The sequence below is a fragment of the Cebus imitator genome, unplaced genomic scaffold, assembly GCF_001604975.1.
Source record: "Cebus imitator isolate Cc_AM_T3 unplaced genomic scaffold, Cebus_imitator-1.0 Scaffold464, whole genome shotgun sequence".
Classification (NCBI taxonomy): Eukaryota; Metazoa; Chordata; class Mammalia; order Primates; family Cebidae; genus Cebus; species Cebus imitator.
Window position 1 is genome coordinate 457,735 of NW_016107779.1, and position 14,078 is coordinate 471,812.

At 51.8% G+C, this 14,078-nt stretch overlaps 2 protein-coding genes across 3 annotated transcripts in view; one reads left to right on the forward strand and one right to left on the reverse strand.

Moving 5' to 3' along the window:
* Positions 1-14,078, forward strand: part of ANKFY1 (ankyrin repeat and FYVE domain containing 1) — an 83,848-nt gene that overhangs the window by 63,693 nt on the left and 6,077 nt on the right. For both annotated transcript variants that reach the window (XR_005197380.1, XM_017512184.2), the window contains exons 12-22: positions 274-502; positions 1,408-1,506; positions 1,763-1,916; positions 3,221-3,389; positions 4,196-4,314; positions 5,416-5,572; positions 6,232-6,432; positions 8,637-8,813; positions 11,821-11,968; positions 12,440-12,530; positions 12,897-13,021. Coding sequence is in view for 1 of the 2 variants with exons in the window: in XM_017512184.2 (XP_017367673.1) it covers positions 274-502; positions 1,408-1,506; positions 1,763-1,916; positions 3,221-3,389; positions 4,196-4,314; positions 5,416-5,572; positions 6,232-6,432; positions 8,637-8,813; positions 11,821-11,968; positions 12,440-12,530; positions 12,897-13,021 (1,669 nt within the window). In the remaining variant the exon portion in view is untranslated. The remainder of the gene's footprint in view (positions 1-273; positions 503-1,407; positions 1,507-1,762; positions 1,917-3,220; positions 3,390-4,195; positions 4,315-5,415; positions 5,573-6,231; positions 6,433-8,636; positions 8,814-11,820; positions 11,969-12,439; positions 12,531-12,896; positions 13,022-14,078) is intronic.
* The window catches only part of LOC108291733 (neuferricin), a 34,119-nt gene continuing 22,885 nt past the window's right edge, over positions 2,845-14,078 (reverse strand). Inside the window, exon 4 of the mRNA XM_037732701.1 lies at positions 2,845-3,484. Within this exon, the coding sequence (XP_037588629.1) occupies positions 3,418-3,484 (67 nt within the window). The 3' untranslated portion in view covers positions 2,845-3,417. The remainder of the gene's footprint in view (positions 3,485-14,078) is intronic.

Sequence of the window (14,078 nt, forward strand, 5' to 3'; positions counted from 1 at the left end):
CGGGCCCTCTGCGAAGGGAATTCCTGGCCGGAGTTTGCGCGCTTAGCTGTCGTGCCCCCTCTGCGAAGGGAATTCCTGGCCGGAGTTTGCGCGCTGAGCCGTCGGACCCTCTGCGAAGGGAATTCCTGGCCGGAGTTTACGTGCTTAGCCGTCGTGCCCTCTCTGCGAAGGGAATTCCTGGCTGGAGTTTGCGTGCTTAACTGTCGTGCCACCTCTGCGAAGGGAATTCCTGGCCTGTTAGTGCTCAGATCTGGGCCATTTGTTTCCATTCAGGGAGAAACGCCGCTGCACACGGCGTGCCGGCACGGCCTGGCCAACCTCACCGCAGAGCTCCTGCAGCAAGGCGCCAACCCAAACCTGCAGACGGAGGAGGCTCTGCCTTTGCCAAAGGAGTCTGCGTCCCCGACCAGCTTGGCGGACAGCGTCTATCAGCAGACACCACTGCACATGGCGATCGCCTATAATCATCCAGATGTGGTGTCTGTCATCCTGGAGCAGAAAGGTAAGTCGGTGGGAATACTGTCCCTCATTTGACTTGTGGACAGCAGTTTAGGATAGTTACAGAGTTGATGTTTCTTCTGTTGGTGAGTTTCGTATAGCTAGTTTCTTACCCCCAGAAGTCCTTTCAGATCAAATGAGAGAAGCATGTAGTCTTGCTCTTGACTGCTGTATGTTTTCAGGATGGGGCCTGCCCATTTCACTTGTTAGCTTAAGGTATTAGAACCTTAATTCTGCCATCTCTCTTACTGAGTATTTCTCCAAGGCAAGCGGATCACCTGAGGTTGGGTAGGTCAAGCAAAGCCTTGCCTTGGCGTGAGTACTATCTTTGAGAGCTCTGCCGTGGCAGAGGCCCCATGAGAGAGGAGCCAGGCTGCCCTCAGCCCCTGCGGTACAGAAGCCCCCTTTCCCTTAGAAAGTCTTCCTCGTGCCTTCTTTCCCTTCTTGAGGTTGGTTTTGCTCTTGCCTCAATCCTTAAGGACAGTGTTTCTTAGCCTTGTGCTTCTGGAGGAAGGTTGGGTTTTAGGTAGTATGTGCCCTTCTTTGGTCCTCACAGACGTTTTATGATTGTGGGATTGTGTATTAGGAAACTCCATTAGGACATTGCTTCCATCTTGTCTTCAGTCAGCAGGCGGTTAGTGTGTGTTTCCATACCGGAGTCCGTTCTCCTTAGGTGAAGAGCCAGTGTTTCAAGCTTTACAAAGATCCATTTTCCCCATAAGATGTGCTCCAAAATAGGAGATTTCTGGGCTTTGACTCCTGACAAGATTGATCTACTCTCTTTTTATAGCGTTGATCATATTATAGCCTATCAGTCAGTTTCAAACTGAGTTCTTACTCTCCTGAGTGCTCTAAATGAGATCCACGGGTGGTAAAATCATACGTTCTTTTCCTTTCTAAAAAATGCAGCCAATGCTCTTCATGCCACCAACAACTTGCAGATTATTCCGGACTTCAGCCTCAAAGATTCCCGAGACCAGACCGTCCTGGGCCTGGCATTGTGGACTGGTAAGGCTGTGCAATGGCTGTGGATGTCTGCAGGTGAACAGCCGTCCGACGCGTGGGTGGGTGGGTGAGAGAGCAAGCAAGCAGGAGGAGAGAGAGCTAATCATTTGGTTGTGAAGTGAACTTTCAGTTAGAGTGAAGCCTGTTCTGTCCGGTGGAAAACTGCTGGCTTTGAAGTTGTGAGGGTGTGTGCTGCTGCAGGATGCAGAGGAAGCGGGAGAGGCTGAGCGCCATTAATCGGGGCTTGCTGTTTTCCCAGGCATGCACACGATCGCAGCCCAGCTGCTGGGCTCCGGGGCCTCCATCAACGACACCATGTCGGATGGGCAGACCCTGCTGCACATGGCCATACAGCGGCAGGACAGCAAGAGCGCCCTCTTCCTCCTGGAGCACCAGGCAGATATCAATGTCAGGTAGGGTGAAGCAGCACTCCCCAGTATAACACCAGTAACATCTAATCGAGGTCGTTCACAAGCATAACCTCGCTTGTAGAAAAGTGTTTTTGTTTCATATTAAATAAAGGAAGGAAAACAATGGCTCTGAAACGTGTGGTGTTGTAACTGAACAGCATCAAGAGACCTGATTTTAGTGGAGAAAAGGAACTGTACTTTGCTCTTCTCTGAACCTTTCAGGACCAGTGCACAATATTGCACAAGTCTCATTGTGAAACACAATCTAAAATCAGGGTTTTTTTTCGAGGCAGGATCTCACTCTGTTGCCCAGGCTGGAGTGCAGTGGCACAATCTCGGCTCACTACGGCCTTTGCCTTCTGGATTCAAGTGATTCTCATGCCTCCGCCTCCTGAGTAGCTGGGATTACAGGCGCACACCACCACAGCTGGCTAATTTTTGTATTTTTAATAGAGATGGGGTTTCACCATGTTGGCCAGGCTGGTCTCGAACTCCTGACCTCAGGTGATCCACCACCCTAAAGTCAGTTTTTAACAAGGAATTTCAGTTACAACGAAGAATGTTCCAACAAATGAGCTACCAACAAGGCTTGAGAGGGAAAAAGACGAGTCACATTTTTGTTGTGGTTGTATTTTCTTTTTTTTTTTTGAGACAGAGTCTCGCTCTTGTTACCCAGGCTGGAGTACAATGGCGCAGTCTCGGCTCACCACAACGTCTGCCTCCTGGGTTCGGGCAATTCTCCTGCCTCAGCCTCCTGAGTAGCTGGGATTACAGGCACGCGCCACCATGTCCAGCTAATTTTTTGTGTTTTTAGTAGAGACAGGGTTTCACCATGTTGACCAGGATGGTCTCGATCTCTTGACCTCGTGATCCACTCGCCTTGGCCTCCCAAAGTGCTGGGATTACAGGCGTGAGCCACCGCACCCGGCCCTGTGGTTGTATTTTCAAAAGAACTTACCTTATCTCCAAGTGACTGAATGACTGAGTGAGGGAAAGAAGGGTTTTGTCAAGTGGGTTCTTGGGGTGGCATTTTATTAAGGTGCCACAAAAAGTATTTATGTAAGATTTCAACATGCTAGGATTTAGTTATCTTGGAGGGGCAATAAGGTGACAGGGTTATGTTTTCTAAAAAGGCAGAAGGGACAGACACTATTGTCACATTTAGTTTCCCTGAGAAAATGTTTAATGAATGTGAGTAAATATGATGAGGAGTACAGAAGATTCTGGGCTCTGGAATGCCCAGAAGGGCACCTTCTGTCCTTTGGCTCCAGCTACAAACATTGGTTTGGGCGTGCCTGTCCCGGCAGGACCCAGGACGGGGAGACAGCCCTCCAGCTGGCCATCAGAAACCAGCTTCCGCTCGTAGTCGATGCGATATGCACCCGAGGAGCTGACATGTCTGTGCCGGATGAGAAGGGGAACCCCCCGCTGTGGCTTGCATTGGCAAACAACCTGGAGGACATCGCATCCACTCTGGTGAGACAAGCACAGCATTAGCTTCTGCTTACAGATGGGCACAGATGGTGTCAGATGGATCTGGTGCCTCTATGGCTGTCACAGGAGCGAGAGACCTGCCAAGTAACAAAGTGGGGCAAGGAGAGGTAGTTGACAGTCACGTTAAAGAAACTTGCAGTTCAACATGATCTCGGCCAACACTTTTGTTTGTAGACTGTCTTTAACAAGAAAACTACCGAGAAGCAAGAGAAGGGCGGCATTTCCTCAGGAGCCTTCTCCTGGGGTTACTGATCTGATGTGGGCTCTCCTTGTCCTCACCACAGTGATCATTTCCCCAGTCTTAGCTTTATCTCCCTAGTTTGCAAGACAGGCCCCAAAAGTGGAGGTAAGCCTGCAGGTTCCCATTTAGCTCCCTGAAGGGCCTGCAGTGTGATATGAAGGCATCGTGCACTGGAGGGTTCACCCAGACATTGAGGTTACCTGTTAACGACAGGTGTGTGTTGCCGAGGACCTGTTGGTGCATGTGAACACAGACACTTTGTGTTTTCCGTCCCTTCTAGGACATAGCTCTAAAGGACATGAATTAAACATTCTTGTTTATGCTTCCCAAATCTGTCCCACAGGACCTAGCGCAAGAAAGAACTTTCACACAGCAAATTTTAATTCGTGTCTGTAAAACTAATGAGTGATACAAATTAATTATCATTTAATTATCACCTGTAACTTATCTGAAAATGGATTTACTGTTATACATAGAGGTTAGACTTGGTAATAAAAATGTCTGCCCTTGCTCAGCAGTGTTTATGATAACCTGTGCTGTTCTGCAGGTCAGACACGGTTGTGATGCCACATGCTGGGGCCCCGGACCTGGTGGCTGCCTCCAGACACTCCTGCACAGAGCCATTGACGAAAACAACGAGCCCACCGCCTGCTTTCTTATCCGCAGGTGTGAGGGGCCCCTCTATCTCTTGAAATCTGTTGAGTGACCTTATTGCAAACCGGCTCTTTACCTTTCTTAATCTGCCTACGCTCTTGGCACGCCAGTAGCTGGCTTTAGTTTCACAGTTAAGGGTGTCACAGGGTCACTGTTCTGTCATGTCAGGTCAGACAGGAGCCAGGCTCACTTGTGAAGGGAGGCGCTCACAGGCCTGGATCAAAGAATCCGAATGTTTAAGTCAGCGTCCTTCTTTGGGAGCTGCCTGGGCTCCTGTAGTCATGGCAGACCAGTTCAGACTGTGGAGCCAGGAGGCCATGCAGGGGGACCAGACGGTCTCTGCAGGACCCCACCAAGCTGTGTGAGTCCTACCAGGCTCCGTGGCCCCCATGGAGTGGGATATGTGGGAGCCAAGGTTATTCAGGAACCTTTAGAGCAGTGGTTCTCAAACTTACGGTTTTCAAACTTTTCTTCTTTTTTTTTTTTTGTGTCTCGCTCTGTTGCCCAGGCTGGAGTGCAGTGGTGCGATCTCGGCTCACTGCCACCTCTGCCTCCCAGGTTCAAGCTCTTCTCCCGCCTCAGCCTCCCGAGTAGGAGTGCAGTGGTGTAATCTTGGCTTACTGCCACCTCCGCCTCCTGAGTTCAAGCGATTCTCATACCTCAGCCTCTCTACTTTCTGGGATTGCAGATGCCCACCACCACGCCCAGCTAGTTTTTGTATTTTTAGTAGAGATGGGGCTTTGCCATGTCAGCCAGGCTGGTCTTAAACTCTTAACCTCAAGTGATCCGCCCGCCTCGACCTCCCAAAGTGCTTAGATTACAGGCGTGAGCCTCTATGTCTGGCTGGTTTTCAAACTTAAAATATATACACATGTATACATGTACCTTCCCCTGGGGAGTTTTTAAGTGTTCTGATGCCCAGGTTGCCCACCCCCAAGGCCAGTCACAGAAGACTCTATGGGGCTGGGAGCCCAACTCTGAGGCAAGGCACTGAGGACGGCAGACCCTGCATAGAGCCTGTGGGACTGGAGGAGGCTCCTGCTTCACGTTCAGCAGCATGCTACAGGCCAGGTCGAAGCACGGCCTTTCTAAACACCTTCCCATTGCTTTCAGTGGCTGTGACGTGAACAGTCCCAGGCAACCAGGTGCTAATGGAGAAGGCGAGGAAGAGGCTAGAGATGGGCAGACCCCTTTGCATCTGGCAGCCTCTTGGGGGCTGGAAGAGACAGTCCAGTGTCTTCTGGAGTTTGGTGCCAATGTGAATGCACAGGTATGTTGTTTCTCTTTTCCAGGGAGAGAGATGGTAGCCCCAGCATGAGGGAAACCTCCTCTGAGGGCAAGGGACCTTGCACTTCCCGGCCCACGCCCCGCTTCTTCATGAACAGGGCTGCATTACTCACATCCTCCCTAGCAGTGTTCACGATTGCAGGGTGACATCTTCTCTGTGCCTTCGTCCCTTCTCCAACAGGAGGAAGCTTGGGTTCAGCTGTTTCTCTTTGCCTCCTCTTCCTTCTTAGTCATAGATTTCCATTGAGAGTTTAGTCACAAATTGAGTGCTGTATTTAGGAAAATGTCCCAGTAGCTCACTTGAATAGCCCTGAGTTATGCCCTTTGATGCCTTTCAACATTCTAGCCCGTGAAGATTTATATACAAGGCCCTGTGGCCAGATGAGGGTGGCAGCTTAGAGCAGAGACTTGCTGCGGATCTAAAGTACATTGTTTGTGCTGGGCCCACAGCCACCACCGGGTCACTGGAACGTGCTGTAACAGGAAGTGACTTTTCGTCATTTCTGTTTGGCCTCTTTAAAAGCTGGGTCAAGCACAGGGCGGTAGTATTGATTGATTCTCGTAACTGAAATTTCACTTAAAAGTTTTAGCCCTTCCTATTTTTCCTGAGTTTTATCTTGCATCTGTGCCTTGTCCCCCCAGGATGCGGAAGGAAGAACACCCATCCACGTGGCCATCAGCAATCAGCACAGCACCATCATTCAGTTGTTGATCTCTCACCCCGATATCCATCTGAACGTCCGAGACAGACAAGGGCTGACCCCGTTCGCCTGTGCCATGACTTACAAGAACAACAAGGCAGCCGAGGCCATTCTCAAACGAGAGTCCGGGGCTGCCGAGCAGGTGCGTGAGTAACACCCAGCGTTCTCCGCCTTGTCCTGGGCCCCGCAGAACCTGGAGACTACACAGATGTCACCGACTGAACAGGTCTCTGTGTAAAGGGCTTTGCTTTGAAATTGTTCTCCCTTTCCTCCAATGTGGCTGTCGAGTGTCCCGTCAGTGCAGGGTGAGGTCTGGCTGCACCGGACGACGCCAGGCTCAGACGGAGGTGGAGCCACTGGGCTCCACGGTAGGAATTCTGGGCTCATTCTCTGTTAGAGCGCATTCTTTGCCATTGCTAGGTTGGTTAACTGTCCTCGTAAAGAATGTCTTTAAAAGCTTTGAAATGAACTCGGAGAGCTTGTGCTGTGCTGCTGGGACAACGTGGACTGTTTGGGAGGAGGTCAGCGATTCCACTCAGCAGGCTGGGCTGGCCTTGTTCTTTGTGCCTCTTTACCAGCTGCAAAACCTGGAAGGTGAACTGTTGATCTGCAGCAACAAACTGGGTGGGAAATGGCCGTAACAGCTGATCTGAGGTGGGAGTGGGGCGGGCACGAAGTCAGTCCGACAGAACCTCATCTCCAGCCAGCACCTGGCATACTGCCAGGACTTAGAAATGGCAGTTCATGACGGTGAGGTGGACACTCGGGACCTGGATGAAATGGAATTCTTGGTGGGTGGAGATGATGGCTTGGTATCTCAGGGTTCTCATACCATGTGTCTTTGACATTGCACAAGTGTGACTGGATCATGTAGGCGTTCACCTCACATTGGCTCAGGTGGTGTGAAATGGCCATGAGTGGGGCTAGTCTTTTCACGGGTCTTCTCTCCAGTGTGAAACTGTACTGTTGATCAGAGCGCTCTGCAGATCCATTGCTTATGAGACTGGCGTGTGCTGTGGGTGTGTGTCCGTGTGTGGTGGTGTGCCATGTGTGTGGCACTGCCCATGAGACCGGCGTGTGCCATGGGTGTGTGGCCGTGGGCGGTGGTGTGCCGTGTGTGTGGCATTGCCCGTGAGCTCGGCGTGTGCCGTGGGTGTGTGGCCGTGTGTGGTGGTGTGCCGTGGGTGTGGCATTGGGGCCTCCCTCACTGCCGCCTCAACACTCAAGCTAAGACAGCTCTTGGAACTGCAGTGTACTATGTGGCTTGATTTCCTTTCGCTCCGCTGCTTTACATCGGTGGAGCAAGGTCCATGACCTGCCGTTGGCTCGCTCCCCATTGTGTATAGTCTGTAGCTCAGTAAAAGAGGACACTCAGCATTTCTGAGACCTTGGTTTGACTGCTCACGGCTCAGGTTGGCAGTGCAGCTGGGGCATTAGGATGCTGGGTGCTTGTTTTAGCCAAAGCAAAGAGACTCCCAAGGCTTGTCTCCATCTTTGCCTCTCCATGAGCTCCTGATACCGTGGTGCCTTCGTTTCCCTGTCCTTCAGATTGTCTTTTTCTTGGCTTTCCGCATCCAGTTACTACAGGAGGTCGCCAGGGCACAGTGGATCACTGCAGCGGCTCCCTTCCCCTGACCGTATGGGTGTGGCCGCGCATGTGTTCTGCGTACAGAGGCGTGGAGCGGGTCCTTCCCCTGACCGTGTGGGTGTGGCCGCGCATGTGTTCTGCGCACAGAGGCGTGGAGCGGGTCCTTCCCCTGACCGTGTGGGTGTGGTCACGCACGCGTGTTCTGCGTACAGAGGCGTGGAGCGGGTCCTTCCCCTGACCGTGTGGGTGTGGTCACGCGCGCGTGTTCTGTGCACAGAGGTGGAGCGGGTCTCTGGGTGGGTTGTGGGAGGGAGTTTCCTAGGCCTGAGGGAAGGTCTATGTCATGACCTCTACAGTGGTCAGTACAGCTTGCAGTTGAAGCTCAGGACGTACTCTTTTTTTTTTTTTTTTTTTTTTTTTTTTGAAACGGAGTTTCGCTCTTGTTACCCAGGCTGGAGTGCAATGGCGCAATCTCGCTCACCGCAACCTCCGCCTCCTGGGTTCAGGCAATTCTCCTGCCTCAGCCTCCTGAGTAGCTGGGATTACAGGCACGCACCACCATGCCCAGCTAATTTTTTGTATTTTTAGTAGAGACGGGGTTTCACCATATTGACCAGGATGGTCTCGATCTCTTGACCTCGTGATCCACCCGCCTCGGCCTCCCAAAGTGCTGGGATTACAGGCTTGAGCCACCGCGCCCGGCCGAGGACGTACTCTTAAAAGGGAACTAATATTTCGGTTTCCACTTGTTGCTGTAGGTGGATAATAAGGGCCGGAATTTCCTTCATGTGGCAGTTCAGAACTCTGATATTGAAAGCGTGCTGTTCCTGATTAGTGTCCACGCTAATGTGAATTCAAGAGTCCAGGATGCTTCCAAATTGACTCCCTTGCATCTTGCTGTCCAAGCAGGCTCAGAAATTATTGTCCGCAATTTGGTAAGTGACACAGAAATACTATCATATGTAATATGTTGTCAAAGCCTGTTGTAGAGCTTGTGCAGAATCTCCCCACAGGTGCTTTGCCAGGTGTGGTGAAAGGCCAGTGTGAATCTGGGGAATGAGGCCAGTGCACTCGGAAGGCGGTGTGTCAAGGCTGCATGTCCTGAGTGCCCCATAGGGCTGCATAGGCTGTAGGCGCTGGAGTGGCCGACGGAAAGCAGGATTGGGATGGCAGAGGTGGGGCGGGGGCACAGAGGCGAGTCGGGAGCACAGAGGAAGTGGACGGCCACTGCTGTTCTCCGTCAGGCATTCAACTGGAACTCTGAAGGGAGCTGTCTCTTAATTTCAAAACCATAGCAGGGTATGAGACGTGTTTTCCATTTTACAAAGGAGAAAACTTAGGCTAAGAATTTTACCCCCAAGGCTGAGTTGGTAGTGTTGGATTTTAGCCTTTTCTATTGGACTCCAAAGCCTGCTTTTTCCAGTATAACATGATACCACCAGGCAGGGGAAGCGTCTCAGCAAAGATGTGGAGATTGGGAAGTGCATGTGGTATGTTTTAAGTAGGGAAATTTGGTTGAAATTGTAGTAGAGTTGAAAGAGATGTGATTAGAGAGGCAGGCAGCAAACAGATCGTGGGGCGTCAGGTTTCAAACCGAGAACCGTGAGCAGCCCTTATCCTTTAGGTCGCGGAGAAACCACTGTAAGTGTTTGAGCTGAGAGGACAGGGTCAAGCTGAGAGGACAGGGTTGAGCTGAGACCGGGCCTCCGCATCTGGCCTGCCCCTCTGAGCCCTGCTACAGAACTGGCCACCAGGGCACCTGCGCAGCTTTTGGCGCCTTGGTGTCATTGTTTCTGAAAAACGCTTTTTAGAGAAGGCTTTGTGACTTGCTGTGTGTGAGCTGAGGCAGCATTTAAAGAAGGTGTCTTGGGGGAGGGAGGGATACAGGCATGGGCGGGTTCACCAGTGAGGGGACCGAGGGCGGCGAGGCAGTGAGTGTGAACTGAGGAATAAGGAGAGGCAGTCTGATGGTGCCGGGACCACACCAGATGTGGGGGAAGCAGCCCAGGAGGCAGAGGGAGGTCCTAAAGCAGAAGGGAGTGGGCCTTGTGTTCATAGGTCTTTAGGCCTCTGTGGAGCCGAAGGAGGTCTGCGTCCCTGATCTAGGTTTCAGCCTTCCTAGGGCCTGACATGGCAGATGGGAGGAGCCCCCAGAAACCTGGAAGCAGCAGGTCTTCCCGTGTCCGTATGCTCGTTTCTCTTTGATTCGACGCTGCATAATGCTTGACCCTGTTCCCACTGACTTTACCCACCTCTCACTCCTCCCAGCTGACCAACTGTGCAGTTAGTTATTATCCCCAACTTAGCACTAGTGACCGTGAATAGATGTCTGTAATGCATCCCATGTAAGTGTCCCATATCCGCTCACATGTCCCATCCATCAGTGATCAGACGGGGTGCCCAGAGTCCTGGGACTTGGAAGCCAGGGTTCTACCCGGAGCAGCTGACCAGCGCCTAGATTTCCCCAGCGGCAGTGCCTGTACGCACAGGGGAAGCAGGGTGGCCTTACAGCTCAGGAGCAGCAAACAGGGTTCTGACTACAAACTCAGGAATTTTCTGTTAACAGTAACTATTTTTTAAACTTTGTCAGAAAGAGGATGATGAACTTCAAATACTAAATGAATGTGGGGTATTATTTAAAGGCCCGTTCTGCCTTTGATTCTGTAATTCTTTCTGTCCTTTTTTTCCTTCTTTTTTGAGACATGGTGTTCCTCTGTTGCCCAGGCTGGAGTGCAGTGACCCCATCACAGCTCACTGCACGTTCAGTCAGTCCTCCCATTTCATCCTCCCGAGTAGCTGTGATTAAAGGTGTCATGCCATCATGCCCAGCTAATTTTTAAATTTTTGTAGAGATGAGGTTTTCCCACGTTACGCAGGTTGGTCTTGAACCTCTGGGCTCAAGCAATCCACCCGTTTGTCTCCCAAAGTGCTGGGACTACAGGCCTGAGCCACTGCACCCAGCTGGTGTTCTTTCTTTTAAAAAACAGGCTGGACACAGTGGCTTATGCCTATAATCCCAGCACTTTGGGAGGCCAAGGTGGGAGGGTCGCCTGAGGCCAGGAGTTTGACACCAGCCTCAGCAACGTAGCAAGACCCTGTCTCTACCAAACTTTTTTTTAGAAACTAGCCAGGTATAGGGTCACATGCCTGTGGTCCTGGCTACTCAGGAGGCCGAGGTGGGGCAGTCATCTAAGCCCAGGAGTTGAAGGTTGCAGTGAGCTATGATGGTGCCACTGCACTGCGGCCTGGGTGACAGAGCAAGTTGCTGTCTCAAAAATAAGTGAATACATAGAAAACAACAGTGAAATAGAACATACTCATTGTGGAAAAACTCAAAGCACATAAGGATATGAATCAGACAGTGTCTCCCTTGGACTCCCAGCTCTCCCGAGTGTGGCATTTATGCTGTGAAACACCTTCCACGTGCCTGTGTGTCCATGCCTGTGTGTGCATGCTTGTGTGTACACACAACTCTGTCTTCCCCAGATGGAATTGTACCATCTTCTAATTTGCAAGGTTTTTTAAACTTACGTGTCATCAACATCTTTTCACGTTAATTGATAAATATTTATCATCTTCATTACTACATGTTCTATTGTTTGTAATTTTTACAAGCAAACCCTTTTGCCTTCAGGCCCTTCTAGTATAAGTAGCAGACACCCTTCTATAGTCCAGTCAGTATCGCTGCGGTCCTGCATTGTTTTTATATACCAAAGCCTTAGAAGTAGAGCTGCTGTGTCCTAAGGAATGGCAGTTGAACATTTGCCATGGGTTTTGCTGGGTCCTGCTTCAGCGGGAGTATGTGTGAAGCCCTTGCGCTCCCAGCCCTGTCAGCAGGGCAGGCCATTAGCGTCTGTGGGTGTCAGAGGACACGCAGCTTGCTCTCCAGAAGGGGGATCTTGATTGTGGTGGAGAGACTCTCCATGTAATGAGCTTCAACAGCTTCTTGCAGGAGCCAAAGTGAATGAATTAACCAAGCATCGCCAGACTGCCCTCCATCTCGCTGCCCAGCAGGACCTGCCTACCATCTGCTCAGTCCTCCTAGAGAATGGAGTGGACTTTGCTGCGGTGGATGAGAATGGAAACAATGGTAACTCTGTCCTTCCTCTGTGTACAGTGCTCAGTGCCTTGAACTATCCCTCCATTCTAGGGTGGGGTGCAATGCACCCTTTGGGTCTGCTACCCCCTGGGGCAGTTGGCTTTTATAGGAGCAAAGCAGTGACAGGGAGTGCTCGGGGTAGGGCATCCAGCCTGCCACTGCCCAGGCCTTGTGGAGCCTCCCCATCTGGTTGAGAGCCCTAGAAGCCCACACTGCCTTCCTGGGAAACAGTTCAGTCTCACCTTTGGGTAACTGCTGAAGCCGAAAGCACAACACAGAGCCGTCGTGAGATTGCGTTTTTGTTGTATCCTTGAGGGCGTTAAAGAGCAGAAAGGATGGCTCTGTGCATGGCCAGTGGCTGCTGTGGCTGGGTCTCATTGACAGGTCTGTGAGGGTGAGGAGGGGTGGAGAGTTTTCTGCCTATGCTCCTGGGCTTGCACAGTAAGAGGATTTACTTCCCAGCTCTTCATCTTGCTGTCATGCACGGCCGGCTCAACAACATCCGGGTTCTCCTGACAGAGTGCACAGTGGACGCTGAAGCCTTTAACCTCAGGTGAGTGTGTGGGCCCGGAGCAGGCCCCTCGGCCCAGAGCTGCCGGCGCCGGTGCCTCCCATCAGCCCCAGGAGGGGCTACAGAACTGGCCGCCGGGCATCTCACCAGCTTCCGGGTACTTTATTTTGGTACTTTTGGCACTGGTGTTTTTGTTTTAATAAAAAATGCTTCTTAAAGAAAAAAAAACCAAAACTTTTGTTACGCATCCACTTAGGTTACAGTAAAATAAAAAAGAAAAAAAAGAAAAAATTTTGTGACCTGTTACGTGTTTTTAGATGTATCCACCGCCACAGATTTCAGAAAACTCTGTTTATTTTGTGTGTGATGGCCTGGCAGGTTCCTAACGTTTCCAACTTGTTTCTTCAGAGGCCAGTCGCCGCTGCACATTTTGGGACAGTACGGCAAGGAGAACGCAGCAGCCATCTTCGAGCTCTTCCTGGAATGCATGCCGGAATACCCTCTAGATAAGCCGGACGCGGAGGGCAGCACGGGTATGGAGCGAGGGCTTGTGTGTCCTGTCTCACTTGCATGCCTTACTGCCTGGAAAAACCAGAGCCCAGGCACCTGTCACGGCCTCAGGGCATTCAGCGGGCAGGGCATTTCTGTGGGGCCGTCGGAGCCTGTGCTGCAGAGCCCTGCTGTGGAATTGGAGCGGCGGCTGGTCTGGAGTGCATCCAGTGCTGAAACCATGTGCACCCTCTCCAGACAGCCCTGCCGACCTGCCTTCATTTCCCTTGTTTGCCTTTTGTCCAGTCAAATAGCGCCCTACCCGAGCTCCCAAATTCTAGCAAAGGCACCTCACAGAATCTTCGGAAGGAAGACATGTACTACGGTATGTGTTGACATGCTTGAGAAAGTGGCAGGTTGCACCTAGATCCACAGGAACCGCCTTAGGGAGAGGGCCGCAGGCCTCTCGGCTTGCTCTGGGCGCCCGCGGTCACTGTGTCCATCCGCGTGGCTCTCCTGGCTTTTCTGACATACTCTTTCATACATGTTCTGGCTCCGTGCTCTTGACAGCCCCACAAGGAAAGCAGGGCACGTAGTTGTATCCCCATTTTTCAGGTAGGGAAAAGTAACTCAGTAAAACAAAACCAGATCTCTCTGATCCCAGAGCCCCCTGCGCGGCTGTGCGGCTGCTGCATTCCCTGTACTCACCCTGTTCTGGAGAGAGCGCCTCCGTGGTCGTGGCAGAAATGGAGTCACCGTGGGTTGTCCGAACCTTAATGCGGGACCACATGTTATCAGCACTTTATCTTGGTCTTGAGAGGAGTTCTTGGCCTTGCTAAGTGAACATTGTTTTTTAAGCTGGCACTGGTGGGCCTGAGCTTCAGAGCAGTCAGCCCTGGGAGTGAGCTGCTCGACCCAGCACCTACTCAGTGGGCACCTTGCCCAGGAGCACGCCAGCAGGCTGGCAGGGAGGGTTCATGTCTAGGCCTCTGGGGGCAGGTCACAGGCTGGCGGGGAGGGTCGTGTCTAGGCCTCCGGGGGCAGGTCACGGGCTGGCGGGGAGGGTCGTGTCTAGGCCTCCGGGGGCAGGTCACGGGCTGG